The sequence below is a fragment of the Camellia sinensis genome, chromosome 15, assembly GCF_055761805.1.
Source record: "Camellia sinensis isolate YWXY chromosome 15, ASM5576180v1, whole genome shotgun sequence".
Taxonomy (NCBI): Eukaryota; Viridiplantae; Streptophyta; class Magnoliopsida; order Ericales; family Theaceae; genus Camellia; species Camellia sinensis.
In genome coordinates, this window is record NC_138975.1 from 87,487,674 (window position 1) to 87,505,662 (window position 17,989).

General features: G+C 38.0%; 1 protein-coding gene across 1 annotated transcript; it reads left to right on the forward strand.

The window, feature by feature from the left end:
- Positions 1-280: 280 nt before the first annotated feature.
- On the forward strand, positions 281-4,132 carry LOC114291158 (plant UBX domain-containing protein 10). Its single transcript, XM_028235211.2, has 4 exons — positions 281-1,201; positions 2,427-2,600; positions 2,694-2,894; positions 3,662-4,132. The coding sequence occupies exons 1-4, from the start codon at positions 647-649 to the stop codon at positions 3,890-3,892; spliced, it is 1,161 nt and encodes a 386-aa protein (XP_028091012.2). The 5' UTR covers positions 281-646; the 3' UTR covers positions 3,893-4,132.
- The last annotated feature ends 13,857 nt before the right edge of the window (positions 4,133-17,989 follow it).

The following is a 17,989-nucleotide window of genomic DNA, read 5'->3' on the forward strand; positions in this document are numbered from 1 at the left end:
TTTTTGATACATCCCTTTACATGACCTCCAAAAAAGAACAAAATAAAACGAAAAAAATAACACAAAAAAAGAAAAAGAAGCACATTCAAGACAAATTCGAGGCTCAAGCACTACTGTAATAATAATAATAATAATAGTAGGAAGGTTGACAGAGTGGAATTTGATTCTGTCTATATGATATTATCTATACACATCCCATCATAGTCCCTTTTCACTATTTCCTCACTTTTTTACATAGAGAAGAGCATATTATGAAACATATCCCACTAAGACAACTGTCAAATAATTCTCAAAGCAAGGCATATTAAAAAGAAAAAGACATTTATTAAAAAAATTGACTAGATACCAAAAATAAAAAGAACCAATTTTGCATTCTACCCCCATATTCGCCAATTACTTTGGCTAAAGTTCAACCGAAGAAAGAACCAATGAAGTTGACTAAAAAAAAATTACAACATGAGACTCTTACTAAAACGAGATCTAAGAGGGCAAGATGTCCGCCGAGCCTAGCCTTATGGCATTGATTGTGACATTTAACAATTGACAAAATAAATCTCTTTTGCACTTGCTAAGAGCTTGGTTCTTCACTAGGATCTCTTGCTTCTTGCTTGTCCAAAATACTTTGCAAGATTTGCTGACATTGTGAATGATGAGAGGAAGCACAAGAGCAACAGGGGAGGCATTCTGCAATGGCATTGTGCGTAGAATGGTGAGCCTCCCTCGGAGCCTTTTAGGCGGTTTTTCAAGAGCAATGAACCATGGAATAGACCTCATTGGGATAGGAGGTAGAAGAAACCAACAACATATATCCCCTAGTTATCCTCTTCCATATCCACCCGAGCCTGTTGTCATTCAAGAAGAGTGGGCATTTCTAAGCAGCTTTGAGCGGCAGTACGGTACAACACATCCTTTCTTCTACGCTTGTCGCTTTGTGGAGGCTCTCAAGATAGCTGAGGATGATCACAAGTTCATGTTCTTGTATCTTCACTCACCAGAACACCCATTCACACCCTCTTTCTGTAGAGAGACCTTGTGTTCAGAAGTGGTGGTACAGTTTCTTGATGCGAATTTTGTGTGCTGGGGTGCACTTGCAAATAGAGGTGAGGGTTTGCAGATGGGTGCAACATTGCAGCCTGGTAGCTTCCCATTTTGTGCAATAGTGGCTCCAGCTTCTGGCGATAACTTGGCAGTGCTCCAACAGGTGAATTGAGAAACAATTTCAGTCTGAGAATACAAAAATCAAACACAGAATCAGACATTGAAAATATATGAATGGACAGGATTTCACACAGAATCCTATCCATCAATGTGTATTTTGTGTCTGATTTTCTATTTGATTTTTGTGTGAATTTGTTGATTTACAGATGAAAACTCTACTTTACTTCTTTATAGGACTACCCGTTTTTTTTTTCTTTTTTTTTTCCCAGTGAATAAATTATAATAATGGAAATGCTATGACAATGATATTAAACATAATGGCATATGCAATTATACAAAATAAAAACATTTTTTTTTTTAAATCTTGAATTTGAGGGGAGATTTATGGGGAAAAAATGAAAAGTCAATGGAAAGTAGAAAATTTTAGTTTATATTTCATTTATTTTTCCTTCCATAATTCTATTCACAAATTCTAGATCCAAACATGGTTTTATTGTTTCTCTAAATAATATATATGGGCAGGAGCAGAACTAGAATTTTTGTCTACTCACTGCAAAATCTTAATTTCCTAGAACTATACATGAAATTTGTTCATATTTGAGAATCGAAACAAGTAAATATTTTAAAGGGTTAATAAAAATAAACCTTACGTTTGTCCTAATTAAACCATGAATTTATATATATATATATATATATATGAATGTACTAAATAACAACTATAAAATCTTCAAAACTGCCTTGATTAATTCTCTTTCCATGTCGTTTAAATCCGACAGATAGAGAAGGAAAAAAAAAAAAAACATAATATGGGCAATTTCGAAAATGTTACCTTCATAGGTAAATTTGATATTTTCAAAAAGTCACATGTGGAAATTTTTTTAAAAGATGTTAATGAACTATAAGCAAAAAAAGAAATTTAAAAATAAATAAATAAATCCATCGCGGTAATTGCCCCCACAATGATGTAGTATGGTTTGGCATCTATCAAGGTATTCTGTATACCATTGCAAATTGCAATTAAACGGTCTAGATTTTGTAACTGCATATTCTGAAATGAAAATCCATTTTTTTACTATTTCATATTAGATAGTTAATATTTCAATATTATCATGGAAAGTAATAGTTCAACAACTTGAGGGAAATTGAATTGGATGACTAAAGTTTCTTTGAAAAATTTGCAAATGTGTTTGCAATTTTAAGTCCTTTGAGTTAAAAATTTGCTAAAATACCAGATCATTTGCTCGTTTGTCCCTGCCTCGTTTGTACAGATAGAAGGGCCAGTTTCGCCTGCTGAATTGGTGGAGATCCTGCAGAGGACAATGGAGGAGCAAGGATTGGCTTTTGGTAGCGCACGAGCCAAAGAAAAAGAGAAAAGAAGGGCCGATCAGCGGTTGAGAGAAGAACAGGATGCAGCATATGCTGCAGCTCTTCAGGCAGATCAGGTGGGCATGTTTTTATGATAAGTTGTCATGCTTTAGCTTTAACTATTCATCAACTGGTTCACAATTTTCCAACTTCCTTGCTCTTTTTTCCAGGAAAGAGAGATACTCACCAAGAACTCGCATTCAGAAGCAAGAGTTCAACAACAAGCAGAGGCTTCAAACAGAGTAAATAATGAGAAGGATAAACAAAGTGCTATAAAAATTCAGCATAGTAAAGTGAAAGAAGCAACAACTAGTAGAGAAACTCAACCCAAGGATGTTGCAAGTAGAGGAAATGGTGCTCAGGTCACCCAGGTATAATCAAGAAACTAAATTTTCTAGGTCATGTTTGGTTGTCAGGATTGGATTAGAGAGGCCAAGGGGATATGTTATACATAGGGCTATAGAACATGATTAGTAATATTTAGGATAATCAAGCTGAGATTACGTATTAGTAATGTTTATTTATTTAAAAAAAAGGTGTCTAGTGTGGATCAGATTCATTTTGGGTGTGAGACACATTAGTACTAAAAAGTTTAAAAATCATAGATTTGAATTTAATATAGAGTTAGTCACACTCAAAATAAATTTGATATAAACTGGCACTTTTCTAGGTATATAACATTGTTTAATTATAGGTATTATGAGACTTGTATAGTGCAAACTGAAGGACTTTATATCAAGAGTCCTGTTTGGACCCACAGATATAAAATTCAGTGAATCCCCTCTTACCTCGTTAAACTAACATTACCTTGTAGCTTAATCTTGAGGCTTCGAATCCCCTGTCCTTATTCTCTATCCCAACTGCCTGTCCTGCTCTCATATTGTTGTCGTGTCCTCACAATTTGAATTCAATGCAGTTCATTTGTTTTTTTATTTTTATTTTTAACAATTAAGCATCTTTAAAAAGTGATTTTTTATTTTAAATTTTGATGATGTGATAGAACTACGAAAGTGGGCTATAGAGTCGGGACAAAAAAATTATTGAGATAGAGGATCACAAGCCTAAAAATTGAGATATAAATGTGTAAAATGACGTTGTTGTGTGCTGTTAAATTGGTTGGTGATTGTTACATGTACAGATATTGATAAGGTTTCCAAATGGAGAAAAAAGAGAGCAAAGCTTCTTATCCTCAGACAAGGTTCAAGCAATATACAGATACATAGATTCAGTGGGATTGGGTGGTGGAGTTGGAAACTACAGATTAATATCAAGCTTCCCAAGAAAAGTCTATGGTGTTGATCAGATGGGACTCTCTCTCAAAGATGCTGGTCTCCATCCTAGAGCTAGTCTTTTCCTTGAGCTTCTCTGACCAATTATTAATTACACTCTTATATATTTTCAAATGAACATATATGTGTGTGTGTGCAAGCAAGAACAACTTGAATATGTGTGTACGCGCGCACATGTAGAACCTTAAAAAATATCATTTGGAACTTAATTAATAGACTACATGTAGTTTATATGTATATATGTATGTATGCGCCTGTGAGGTCACTTGTGTTTCTGTCTTCAACTTTTCAAGGAATGCTTTTTCTTCACTGTTTTCTTATATGCTGGTGGTAATAGTATTCATTTTGGTATTGATGTGCTTATTTGGTATTGATGTGCTTATTTGGTTTATCGAATGAGATGGAATGGTTATTTCTTAATCTTCCTTATAGAATGGTCATTTTCTTACGATGATGAATGATAATTTCATTTGCAATGTATTTTTTATGATTTTTTAGTCAACACATGGCAATGAACATATTGACAGAATGACCATTCTATTCTAATCAACTAAACACTACCTTATGCTCTATTTGGTTCCCTAGAATAAAATATAATGGAATGATCATTTATTTGGTTAGATGGTGTGTGCAAGACCATGTTTTTGCAGTATGCTCGTCAAGCAACTTAATCATGGAGTGGCGGCTGAATGGGAATTAAGAAATACCATTCGGGATATTTGTTTTGTATGTAATAGCTTAGACTATGTATGTGTTACTAAGGTACCTATGAAGATGGTGCAAGCTGCTCATAAGAATAATGTTAGAGATCTCAAAAATTCTATCAAAGTTTTTATTAAATGTCTCACATGGGTGGTCTCACACACATATGGTAAAATTTTTAATAGAATTTTTGAGATCTCTAACATTTTTATGCTCATAAAGTAGCAAGACTTGCTTTGGCCAGTGGTGTGTAACCTTGGTCTCTTGTCATCTTCTTGTGGGCTGTTGTTGTTGTTGTTATAAATATATCTATGCAGTTTATTCTATCTCAAAAAAACATAGAAATTAATATTTTGATAAAATCATCATTTTATTTTACTGCATTCTAATAAACCAACCACTTCCGTTAAGATATTAGATTCTGATGCAAACAGTCATTCTCCCTTGACAGATGGGATGATACTTAAAGGTGTGTTTGTAGTTGAATTATACAAATTTCAGTTCGAATTACTTTATATTTATATATAAATATGTTTAATTCAACCAGACTCTTTTAATTGAACCGGTCAAACGGATGACCCAACATCGGATAATTCTACTTGTTGAGGTAAGATTCTCGAATATCCAAATATTCAATATTGTCGTTCATGTTGGCTCTATCACTAAGTTGTATCTATTCTTATCAAAGTGTATAAGTATGGCACCTATGTATTACGTTAAAACATCATTGTAGACACTCTATTTTGACCGGTTTAAGATTTAAATAATCTTTTTTTTATTACCGATGATGAAAATAAGAATATGCTATCTCACAAAATTCTCAATAAAAAGATGAAATTTAAGTTTTAATCCCAATTTTCACCCATTTTAACCAAATTGTTTTAAATCGATTTTAGCCTAAATTTTATATATTTGACCCGCTAAAATATATTTTATTAGTCTATTTATTTTTTATTTTATAATTTTACATATTTCGTGTGTTTTTATATTTTTTTGAAAATTTATACATATATCTATGCAAATAATGCCTTTTATATATTATTATATTATAAAATATACAGTTTTTTACTGTGCAACTTTTGAAAATCATTCCACCATTTGAAAATCTCAACTTTGCACAGTATTTTCACTATGCACCATTTGAAAATTCATCCTCTCCACCGTTTCAAAATTTGTTTGTTTGTTGAGGTTGCTGCCTATAAAATGCTGGAGCTGATGGAGGGAACTAGGGGAGGAGATCAAAAAAGGAAAAAAAAATCAAAAAAGAGGGAGAGAACGGAGAAGAAAAAAAATCAGAAAAGAAGAAAAGAACAAAAATTAGTTTTTAAGAGAGAAAAAATATTTTTTTAAATATTTTATTTTTTTGAATCAAATACATCTTTCCATTCTCTCTATTGCCTTTTCACCAATATACCAAACACCATTCAAGATAAAATTTTCAATTTTGGACTGAGAATTGATAACACATTTCATAACCTTGAGGGTAATCAAAAGAAAGTTTGTAAATCAGAAAATTCGTCCTTTCTCCCAAAGGTGAATTTTCCCAAATTTTCATTTAAATTTAAAAATGTAATGAAATTTATTTAAATTCTTTTACCATTTTATTTATCGCTTTATTTAAAGGAAATGTTGCACTACCTACATATCTGTTGTAATTTACTATTTTTTTTATATATATAATTGTTTTACCACTTTAAAGGAAAAGCTACACCAACCATATATCTGTTGTAATTTATTATTATACATAAACTATTGTAATTTGTTGCTTTAAATAAATTGTTGTAATTTACCGCTTTGAATGGTCAGTGTCACACCACCTACATAAATTGTTATAATTTACTAATTTAAATGATCGATTGGAACCACCTAATTTATTGAAGATGTGACCCACCGGATAAATAGTGACCAATGATGAATAGTATCTTCGATGGTGAATAGGACCCGGCGATGAATAGTAACAGTAGATGAAAAATGACCGATATGATGAACAAAGATGGAGGAGGGTAAATAGTACCACCGGATGAATAATGCTTCCCGAATGAATAGTGCTCTCGCCAAATTTGTTTTCCAAAGCAAAACAGTAGCCTTGGCACGAGTCACTGGTTTTCTAATTTTTCCAAAATATTATGTAGCGACTCTGAGATCTGATGATGCAATCTATTTCAAACAAAGGTTTCTTTGCAATAAAATGGATTTTCTATAAAGTTGTCAAATCTGGACTCTCATCTATGTTTCACATTACACTCGTCAGACTAGATCGAAGAAATCGATATATAACGTGCCCGGGAGAAACCCGTGCACGTTAAATAGTTTGGACTCTCAACTTCTTTGATTTAGTCTCCCGAGTGCAATGTGAAACATAGATGAGAGTTCAGATTTGGTAACTTTTATGAAAAATCTGTTTTAATACAAAATCTTAGCTAAGAATGGACTACATCACCAGATCTTAGAGTCGCTACCTAATATTTGTGGAAAAATTAAGAAACCCATTGTAGCTGGCTTTTTCGTGCTCCTCGAAGGGGTTTGGTCTCTTCGGATACGATAGCTCTACAGTTCGGACTTCCGTAGTTCAGAATCTAGTTTCATAAGTGCAATATGAAATAAAAAGAACAAATGAGAATCCAAAACCGACAAATCTTAAAAAAATCCATTAATCATCAGAGATGTTAAAAATGGACAGCATTGCCAGATTTCAAAGTCGTCACCTAAATATTTTTGAAAAATTTAGGAAACTCGTGACTTGTGCCAAAGGCCACTTGTCTGTTGTAACCAAAGTTGTCTCGGTTCGGGAACTTAAGTATGAGAGGGGAAGGTCATGAATTGAGCACTCCCCTCACCCTATCAAAGATCGGTCTTTATTAATCATGATGTGATTTTCAACATTATATGCTCTTGTTCTGATTTTATTATGCTAACTTACTATGTGAGACACACAAGTATAGACTGTTTCGCTTTCTTTGAAAATGACTTGATTTTATGTGATTTGTTTATAAAAGAGTTTTGAATGCACACAACTCAAAAGGAAAGAAATGAGCTCGTACATACATTTGATCAAAATCATCCCCAATGCAAGTAAAATAACCTTCATCCACAAGCATTCAAGCAGTTCAATTCGAGTAAGCACGTAGCCTCATGGTAAGATGCTAAGCATGGCAACAATCACACACATGAATATGCTAAAGCCAAAAATGCTTACCTAGTATTCTGAGGTAAGGCAAAGAAAAAGAAAGCAATTAGAAAAATGCATGACCCTAACAATACACATGACTAATACAACAAATACAAGAATGCAACTATTAGGTTCAGCTTTATTATGTCATATGGATTAACTCAAAGAATGCGGTAGCGCAAGTATTCAAGCAAGTAGGAAATGACAATGATATTCAAAATGATGAACCGAACCTTAATGCATGCAAAAATGGATACAAATCTGGGCAATGATATAAAACAAAAAAGTGATACTACATACAACCACGGTAAGCATATAAATAAAAGGGAGAAAGAAATGGAGGTTGGACATACATCACATATCACAAATTTGCCCTCGCATAAGAGAGTCTGAATGGCCTAATTAGCTAATTATTACAAACACCAATGAATGAACTAATTAATTATTACAAGTCCAAATGAAAGCAACTAATTAATTACATAATATGAATCTCAAACCTAATCTAATGGACTTGAATGAGCGGTGAGTCGCATGCGCACAAACAAGAACATACTCCAGAAACCTCTCTATTTGCTGCCAGAAGTTGCTCGGTTTATATTCCGAAAATAGGTCTGTTTTGTTCTAAAAAATCTGCTCTATTTTGCTAGAAAATACCACTGCCGTACAACATTCTTGGCCGGCTAGCCTGATCAAGTTGTCAATCGTACAGAATAATGGCCGGCTGGCCACTGTTTCTAGAGAATACCATGCTACAGCAGAACTGGAATAGAGCAAAATAGAGGATTTCCAAAAGCTGTTCATCCTTCCTGCTCCCTCTTGTCATGAGGATTTTCAAGGAGGGAGTAGGTTTACTTCCCAAATCATCAACCATAGCAAGGTTGTTGCATGATGATCTTTGAAAAAAGGAAAAGACTTGGCTAAACACACAAAAAAGTGCTATGCTCCTTACCTCCTTCCTATCATGAACTTTATTCAAGAAAGAAGTAGACATGCTTAACTCACAAATCACCAAGTCACAAGATAGTATGTGATGATTATAGAGCAACCAAAATGAAAAAAAGTAACAACTCAAAAAGTGTTGTCAACTTATCTTCTTACTCATGGAATAAGGAAATAGTTTTCCCTTTCCATGCTTCAATTTGGAACTAGGAAATAGTTTTCAACACTTCTCAAGAAAGAGCTCTTTAGAAGCAACAAAGCAAGTAAGGGAAAAAAAAGAAAAAAAACAAGTTATCTATCAAAGCTTAAACACACAACTTGCCAAAGTTGTTGACAACTCCTCTTCTTCGTGGAACAAGGATGAGACATCTAGTTCCATGTTTAAAAAATGATCGATAAGAGAGTTTTTCAACAATTTGAGCGCGGAAGCTACTACCTAGCTTCAAGGTGGACAACAATAATATGAAAGTAAGAAATTTACACTAGATAAGTGAACTTGCGGCGGGGTGGCTAAGCCTAAGCTCTAATCCTCCCATGACCACAAGGTTCCAAGTTACATAAGGAAAGCTAAAAACAATCAACTCAACGAATTAGCCGCTATATCCTAAACACGCCAAATCCGAGAGGACTTATAACAACACAAATATGATATTCAAAGCATAAGAAGTAAGAGCAAATGTAGCGGGGAGGACTTGGACCCTTTGGTAAGCCCATATTCACTTTATATCACACAAAAACTATAGCGATCTTGGGTTTACCCTTGTTGAACAGTGATCCGGACATGTGTCCGTGGATGTTGGTAGTTGATTATTATCTTGTTTACATCCTTTTTACTTCGTATTTGAGTTATAGGGTGTGTTGGGTAGGTTTGTTATGGGTTGGTTGAGTTTAGAAACCAAAACTAGTTGCCCAGATTTTGGCCTGTCCGCTCGAGCGGGGATTACACACTTCCAGTATTTCGTGTCTCTGCAAAACTTCTGCAGATGTGATTTTTGCGCTCGAGCGGGTTTGTTTACGCTCGAGTGGTGGCGCTCGAGCGGGTCGGTGGGCGCTCGAGCGGGTAGTACTTCCAGAGTATAAGTTCTGGGAGGAGGAAATCCACGCTCGAGCGGACTGGTTTTCGCGCTCAAGCGGAAGTGCTTTATTCTTGTGTCTTGGCGCTCGAGCGGGCCTTATTACGCTCGAGCGTGTCCAGATTTTTGTTCTTGGCGCTCGAGCGTCGTGTTCTCCGCTCGAGCGGGTCATGCGTATATGAGTTATCCGCTGGGTGATTTCAAATCACTTTTTGCTTTTCTTTCTCTCTCCTACTTTTTCTAAAAGCCATTTTGAGAGCTCCTCTCTCTAAAATCTTGTCTTCTCTCTAGATTTTGATCTAGCTAGGGTGAGTTCCTCACCTTCGGCCTTTGTAAAAGTCGTGTTGATCGTCGAGGGCGTCATTTTCATCCGAGAATCTTGGTCTTTGGAGCATTTTGATTTTGGTCTTCATCTCCTTTGGAGCTCAAACTTTGAGGTAGGGATATCCTACTCCTCTCTATGGATTTTGTCTTTAAATTTTGGTATTTTGAGATATTGGGGTTGGTTTGGTAATTTTGTGAAAGTTTGGGGCTTTTGTGTTATTTTACAAAAGTTGGGGTTTTATTTATAATAAACCTAGATGCATGTTTGGTATAGAGAAATGGAATAAATGTTGAATCATTGATGAAAATGGGACCTAAGGGTTGGGATGGTAATTATGGAAAACGACCTAATTACATTATTTGATTAATTGGGATAATTAATTGTGAGAAATGAGGAAATGAAATGGAATTGTCGAGATTGGGAATGTATGGGGTTAAAGGGTGTAGTTGAATCATTTATCACTCACCAAATTGAAATGTTGATTGAATATCCATTGTGCATTTATTTTCTGTATAGAGATAACTGCTTTGGGCTATCGGCGGAGGATAGTCGTGATTGTTGTAGACAATGCATGATGATTAGGCAAACGGAAACTAATCAATGGAATGTGTCATGGAAATTGACGGTTGATAGAATACATTAACTGTATGTATTGAGTGATTGTATATAGAACCAATGTGTTTGTATACGTTATGTGTAGAGGAGGAGATGGGGGATGTACTCCGCGGTTTAGGGGAAGATAGGGGATGTACCTCTAAACCGGATAGTGTTGGGAGAAGATAGGGGATGAACTCCGTAGATACAGCTCATATGCTTGTCTAGAGAAGTGAAGATAGAGCTCATATGCTTATCTTTGTGAAGTGTGGATACAGCTTATATGCTTATCTGTGAATGTGGGATATTGTTTTTATACATATCTGTTGAAAGGATGATAGAGCTAACATGCTTATCTGTTGAAAAAGGGGAAAATGAAAAGTATCTTGGACTCATAAGTCGTATGACATAAATATGTGATTTATGTGAATGTATCAGTGTTGGCCATCTATCAATTGCTAATCTTTTAGTCATTGTTCATGGTTGGTTTAGTATATTTCTACCGGGCTGTGGCTCACCCTATATGGGAATATCATTTTTAGGTACAGGTAGCATGCCACCTCCAAGGACATAGCTTGGGAGGCTAGAGGTGGACATACTTTTGTCATTTTATTTTTGATGTATTACATGTAAATTCAAGCCAAGGGCTTAATGTGTAAATGAGTTAGTACTCTTTTGTTGTAACCAAATGTTAACTTGGAAAGCTGTAAGCCCATAGGGCATTTTGCTTTTGTGGTTAACATGTAATACTTTTGTAATGAAACTCTGATGAATAGAAGAATGTGGTTATTTCATTTGTCAATGAATGTCTTATTTGATGGGTTTAATGTCATTATTTTGAGGGCGTTACAAAAACAACCTAAAAATAGTGCTAAAAAGGTACTGAAATTTAACCAAATGAAGTGAAAAGAAGGTATAAAAATGAAAGAAAAGCAAAGGGGTGCACAACAAGTGAACTAGCTAATGAAAGGGTGACTAGCTCACTCACTTTTAACAAAATTTTAATTACATTTTAAGCTAAAAAAAAATTCAAAAATCAATATGAAAGTACAAGAAAAAGATAGAGAAAAGATGGTTGAAGAGTTCAAAGATCACCTCTTAAAAGAGAGGATGTTCTCTTAGTTCACAAACCACAAGCTAAACACTCTCAAAGAGCTGAAATTGTGTTCAAGAATCTCAGAAAAAGCTTCAAGTTTGAGCTTCTAAGGTATATGTATTGTGTATCTATATTGCAAGAGGGTAGAGAAGATGGTTGGCCAAGCTATAGGCTCTTGGAGTATTTTTCTAACCCCAAACCATGAAGAAGGTGTTGTATTTAGAGAAAAATAGCTTTTCATGTTGGAAATATCTATAAAGAAGATAGCTAGTCCAAAGCATGTGCATGAGAGCAGTTAGCAGCTGTCAGAATATCTACTATGCCGAACATGGTTATCCGGCCATAAGGATGTACGGCCGGCCCAAAGAGAATGGCCTACCAGCCATCTGCTGGCCAGCTGTTCTTTGAGTGGTCAGGCTAGAAAAAAATAAGGTTGTGGTCCAAAGGGGATGCAAGATTTAGGTTTTAAAGCTTAAAACTGAATCCTTTTGCTGAAGATTTTGAACAATTACATAACGTAACATTTCATCATTGAATGTTCAAAGTGAAGCACTCAAGTCTTAAGGGTGGTCAAAATAGGGTGTCTACAGGTGCCCCTCTTTGACAGAGCTCGAAGTCATTTCATGACGTGAGTGAATGTCAAAACCCGAATATGACCCATTTGACAAGGCCGTAAGACTTGGGCAACACAAACAAAATGTAAATGTAATTGGTTGAACTCGAAAGTTGTCTACGTATCTTGTTGCAAGGAATCAAACCAACGTAGTTTAAGGGCAGGATACAAATGACATGCTCAAGAATACACTTGGAAATTGGACTTACACGTTTCGCAAAGCCGATTATTTTTGAAAATCCATGATCATGTAAGACAATGCAATGAGTAACAAATAAATGACAGCATATAGATGAAACAAGCCTCACGCCTAAATCAAAACTAGTCCAACCGTGCCTCACATGGAAAGGAGTAAGCGAACGTCAATTCTAAACACGTTTGACGCGAAAGGAGGAAAGATGGTGTAACCAACAGGCGTATCTAACCTTATCTCATACGAAGAGAGAAAAGGTTTGAATAGATTTCAAATCAAAATCCTAATGCGTTTCACGTGAAAGGAGGGAAGGGTGTGGCAACCAACAAGCGTATCTAACCGTATCTCATATAGAGAGAGGGAAGGTTGTAACCAAGTAAATCAACATCCTAACGCGTATAACGCGAAAGGGGTACAAAGGTGGCGTAACCAACAGGCATATCTAACTATATCTCATACGGAGAAAGGGTTAGCCAACTACGTCTCACGCAGAAAGGGTGAACAAAAACAAGCCAAACCATGCTTCGCGTAGAAAGGGTAGAGGATGCAAGCCAAACTATGCTTCACTCAAAAAGGGTAAAAGGGGAACAAGCCAAACTAAGCTTCGCACAGAAAGGGTAAAAGCTCCATACCAAACTACGCTTCGTGCAGAAAGGGTGAAGGGTGCAAGCCAAACTACGCTTCATGTAGAAAGGGTAAAAAAGGTACAAGCCAAACTACGATTCGTGCAAAAAGGGTAAAAGCTCCATGCCAAACTACGCTTCGCGCAGAAATGATGGAGGGTGCAATCCAAACTACGCTTAGCGCAGAAAGGGTAAAAGGGGTACAAGCCAAACTATGCTTCACGCAGAAAGGGTAAACAGATGCAAGCCAAACCACGCTTCGCGCATAAAGATTAAAAGCTCCATGCCAAACTACGCTTCGCGCAGAAAGGGTAAAAGGGGGCCAAATCACACCGTCGGGTGATAAGGGTATATACAATGAGATGAATAGGTGCTGCATATGAATGCAAGATAATTGCATAATATAAAAGATAAAAGAGGGTACAACCTGCTTGAGCTCGAGTTCAAGACACATTCACACTTCGAAGAAATGGCAGAACCCGGAATGGTGCACCCGGAATGGAATTTCAGAATTTTTTGTAACTGAAGCAAACTCATATACCTCAATTTTTCACTTTTCAAGAGCAACCATGCTCTAAATTAGGCAAAAACCCAACAAAAATCATCAAAACCCACTTGCACAATTGGCCAGCCAAAAGATGGGCCAGCCATACAATGTATTGGTCAGCCGGCCGATTAGATTGATGTCGGGGGCATTTATGGGTTTTTAACCCGTGGCTCTTTAAAACTCATTTTTGGGCCCTTATTTCATGCACACACATGCCAAAAACACCTTTGCTCTCTCTCTCTCTAGATTTTCATCCTACTCGCTTTACTTTATAGGCCATGCAAACTTTTTCGTAAAACCCTTTTGGCCCTCTACATTTTGAACTGATTAGATTTTGATTTGGTTGAGTTTTTGGGTCCCTCATTGTTTTTTGCTTATGTCACACGGGTTGTCCTTGGTTTTCGTGTATTCCTTCTCACATTTTCACTATTTCCTCTCATTTTCTCTCGCCTAGGGTTTGATTTTGGGTTTCTTTACCTATTTCCCTCATTTTTCTTGCTTTTCTCTCACTATCCACCACATTCTCGATGGCTGATGATATTTCCCATGACAATGCCCCTCCCAAGGTACCTATCCCTTCATCTGTTACAGGTGTGGAGGAGCCGATGATAGAAAAAGCCGACAGGGCGGCAAAGGATATTACCGTTGACATCGATGCGGAGAAGATTTACCTCCGGAGCTTAAGCCTGAGTTACCATTGTTGAGGGTGAGACCTTTCGACCCAGCTACCTACCATCTACGCACGCATGCGATGGCCCCCGAGGAAATGTTGTGGTTTGAGGATTTTGCCCGACGCGTGCCTGAGGACTTCCTCTTGTGAGAGCACACCTCGCACCTCTCCCATGATGCTTCCGAGGTAAGAACTCTCATCCATTTTCATGCACTTTGCTTGCTTTGACATTCATTACAATCTTTCAACTGGCCATGCATTTAACACATTCCTCTTTCAACATAGGGCGACGCCTACGCTTGAAGGGTTACAGCGTAGTGACAGCAAGAGACTAGTACCATGAGCTCCCCACGCAAGTCCAAGAGATGGTTGAAGAGGCAGGCTTTGGTCTATTCTGTTCCGGGCTCTCACGGCTGCAGGCAAGCTAGCCCTTGCTCGGTGCCTTAGTGGAGAGGTGGTGGGACACCACCAACTCCTTCCACTTCTCCACTACCGAAGAGATGACGATGATGCCCTACGACTTCTCCATGATCACGGGCTACGAGTAGGGGGTGAACTGATCCCCTTCAACCTAGACATAGGCCAGTGGCAAGTCGCCTGGGTCCATCTTCTGGGAGCACACCCTCCATTAGACAGACCATCCATGGTGAGGTACAACTGGTTCTACGACCACTTCACGGGAGCCAGCCAAAGACTGAGGAGCATATGGAGCAGTACACTTGCAGATTTTTTATCTATCTCCTTGACACCACCTTGTTCGCAAATAGGTGAAATACCCGTTGGTCTGTATCTGCTCAGAGCTTTGGTGGTGTTGCCCTGAGTGTGCTACTATGACTGGGGTGGTGCTGGCCTCGCCAATTTGTACGACTATATGAGCTCCGATTCTTGCAAGAAGGGAAACATGGTTAGCGGCTAATAGAGAACCTAGGAGGTATGTCTTGCACTTCCATTTCAAATTCTGTTATAAACCATGCTTTCTGCTTTGTATTTTTTGCCTTTATTTCTATTTGCAACCTATTGACTCACAAACTGTTCTTCTTACAGCTCTGGGTATATTCTTACTTTCCCGCTCTTGCCCCGATTGTAAGAGATAAGGTGGCAATGGCTATGACTCACAAGGTTATATAACAGCAGATGCTACCCTTGGTGCCGCAGTGTCACCACCTTCGCCGATTATCGCCGCTTCTTCAACACAGTGACGACATGTGAGGTAATCTAAAACTCATACCCATTCCATTCCATCTCTATTGATTTGGTTCCATCTTTAATGCTTTGGCCCATACTTTGACAACTAACTTTAACTATGTATCTTCTGTTTGCATGTCGCGTGGCAACTGTGGGTGGTTATTCCCACAGGGACAAGAGACAAGTATGCCGGTTCCTGAGATACCTCCCGATTGTGGATCCTATTGGAGGGTCCCTTCTGTTGGACCTGGTATATTAGGAAGCGTTACGTTCACTAGACCATGGGCCTATTCGATCCCATTGGTCCTGCTCTCCCTCCGTTCTTTATGAGGACTGCCGATAGCCTTCCTATCGAGGCTATCGTGTAATTCATAGCGGGGCAGGATCCTGATCTGTTCTGTGGAGTTAGGGACTACACTGCCTTCATCCGAACTCACCTTAGGCCACCTTTGACTAGAGCTTGCACAGGTGGCGCTGTAGATGTACCCGCTGCCAAAGGTGCCGCTTGTGCGACTGAGCCTGATGTTAGAGGAGCTGCCCCTGCTATTCATTTAGCTGGTCTCCCTGTGATCTCGACTACAATCACATACTGGCCACCTAACGGGACAACCTACCAGATTCTGATTGAGCACCCGGAGGAGTGTGGGTACGTCAAGGATCCCGATGTACACCAGGTATACATTTTGTTTTGTAGTTTGTATTTCATATTCCCTTTTCTATATATTGATGTTCAAATTCACTTGTAAGTGTCGGTGGATTACGTGGACGACCTCCTTCAGTTGGTCAACTCCTTGGTCCACATGGTATAGAGGAGAGAGGCCCTGCTCTCACCTACCACGGTCATCAGGTATCTCATTTTTCTCATCTGACACGCATTGATTTCCTTTTTCCATATTCATACTATTTCTGCACCAAATTGTACTGATGCTCTATTTCTTGCAAACTCTTATTAGCCTCCGTTTGCACCAGCAACACCTGTGGCACCCCCTCCAGCGGCGGGGAGGAAAAACACACGGGCCCTTCCACGTTGCAAGGATAAGGGCAGAGGTAAAGATAGGGGCACCCGAAGTCAGAGCTGGAGTCAAAGTCGAGACAGCGAGTCTCGAGTGCAAGGGGCTTCTTTGTCCGTAGAGAGGACCTTGACTAGCCAGGATACTGAGACCAGATGAGCACTCCAAGTCCGAGAATGGGGATGATGATTCTGGTTTGGAGTCACATTCTTCTGGTGATAGCGGTGCTAATGGCAACAGTGATCCTGAGTCTCGTCCTCGTAAAGGACGAAGAGGGCTTCCCAACGCACTTGACCTGGTAGACATTGCTTTTGAACTCCTCTTTTTTTTTTCTTTTTTTTTCCTTTCTTTTTCTTTGTAGTACAGAAATTGTATAGCTTCAAATAAGTTCTTTACTTTTGCTTTTGAAAACTTGTATTTTATCTTTTGTAAAAACTATGATCAGGGTCAAACCCTGCAGTTTATAAAAGAATGAACTTTTGCTTTGCGTAGCATCTCGAGAATGGCACAATACCTGCATACAAATGATTGCATTCGAATTTGAAACTGAGAATGTTTGTATTCAAACGAGTTCTTAATCGGATATTGAGCCTACAACTGACCAAAATACAAAATACGACTCAACGAAGGAAAAACAAAGTAAAAACAACCTAAACACACCTATTTACACTTGCCAGAAACAAAAGACTCAAAACAAGACTCGAAAACAAAGAATGTAGACAAAATACTGCTGCCAAGCTGTTTGGTCGACATACTTGGCCGGCTGGCCAATGAAATGTACGGTTGGTTGGTGAAGTGCTCGGTCGGCCAAGATCTACTATTGGGCAGCTGGCAACAGCTGTCAACCACTCACACACCCTTATCTTCTATAAAGGTCATATCTTGCTGCTTCTATGATTAGAATATCATCTTTCTGCTAGTTTTCTCTAAAAATGGAGATTTTCCTTGCTGTGAGGCTCAAGGATTGGACAATCACTTTAGATGGCATAGAAAAGGTAAATTTCAGCGGTTTCGACATAAACGCTCCTCTTTCCTTGAGCCACACTTCACTTTGTTTTCCATTCCTCCACGCTACTATCCGTTGTTAAGACCCGGTTATGTATGTGTTTCGTTTTGGATTAAAAGAGATATGTCTCACTCTTGAAGAGTTTCAAGTGTTAACGGAGTCTTGGCGTAATGAAGAAATTACGCCTCAACCTCTCTTTCAACGAGGCTACGTCTTTGGCTCATGATGGGAAGTTGAACATTCTTGGCCTGATTCACTATTTTGCTGACATTGGAAATAGACGTGATCTTCTTTGGCGAGGTTATCACCAATACGCTCTATGCATATGCTTGCTTGGCCATTATCTTCTTGCCCTTAATGGCAATGGAGTCAACATCGAATTGATCGACGTGGCTTAATGTCTTAAGGAGGGCCAAAGTTGTATAGGCTTGG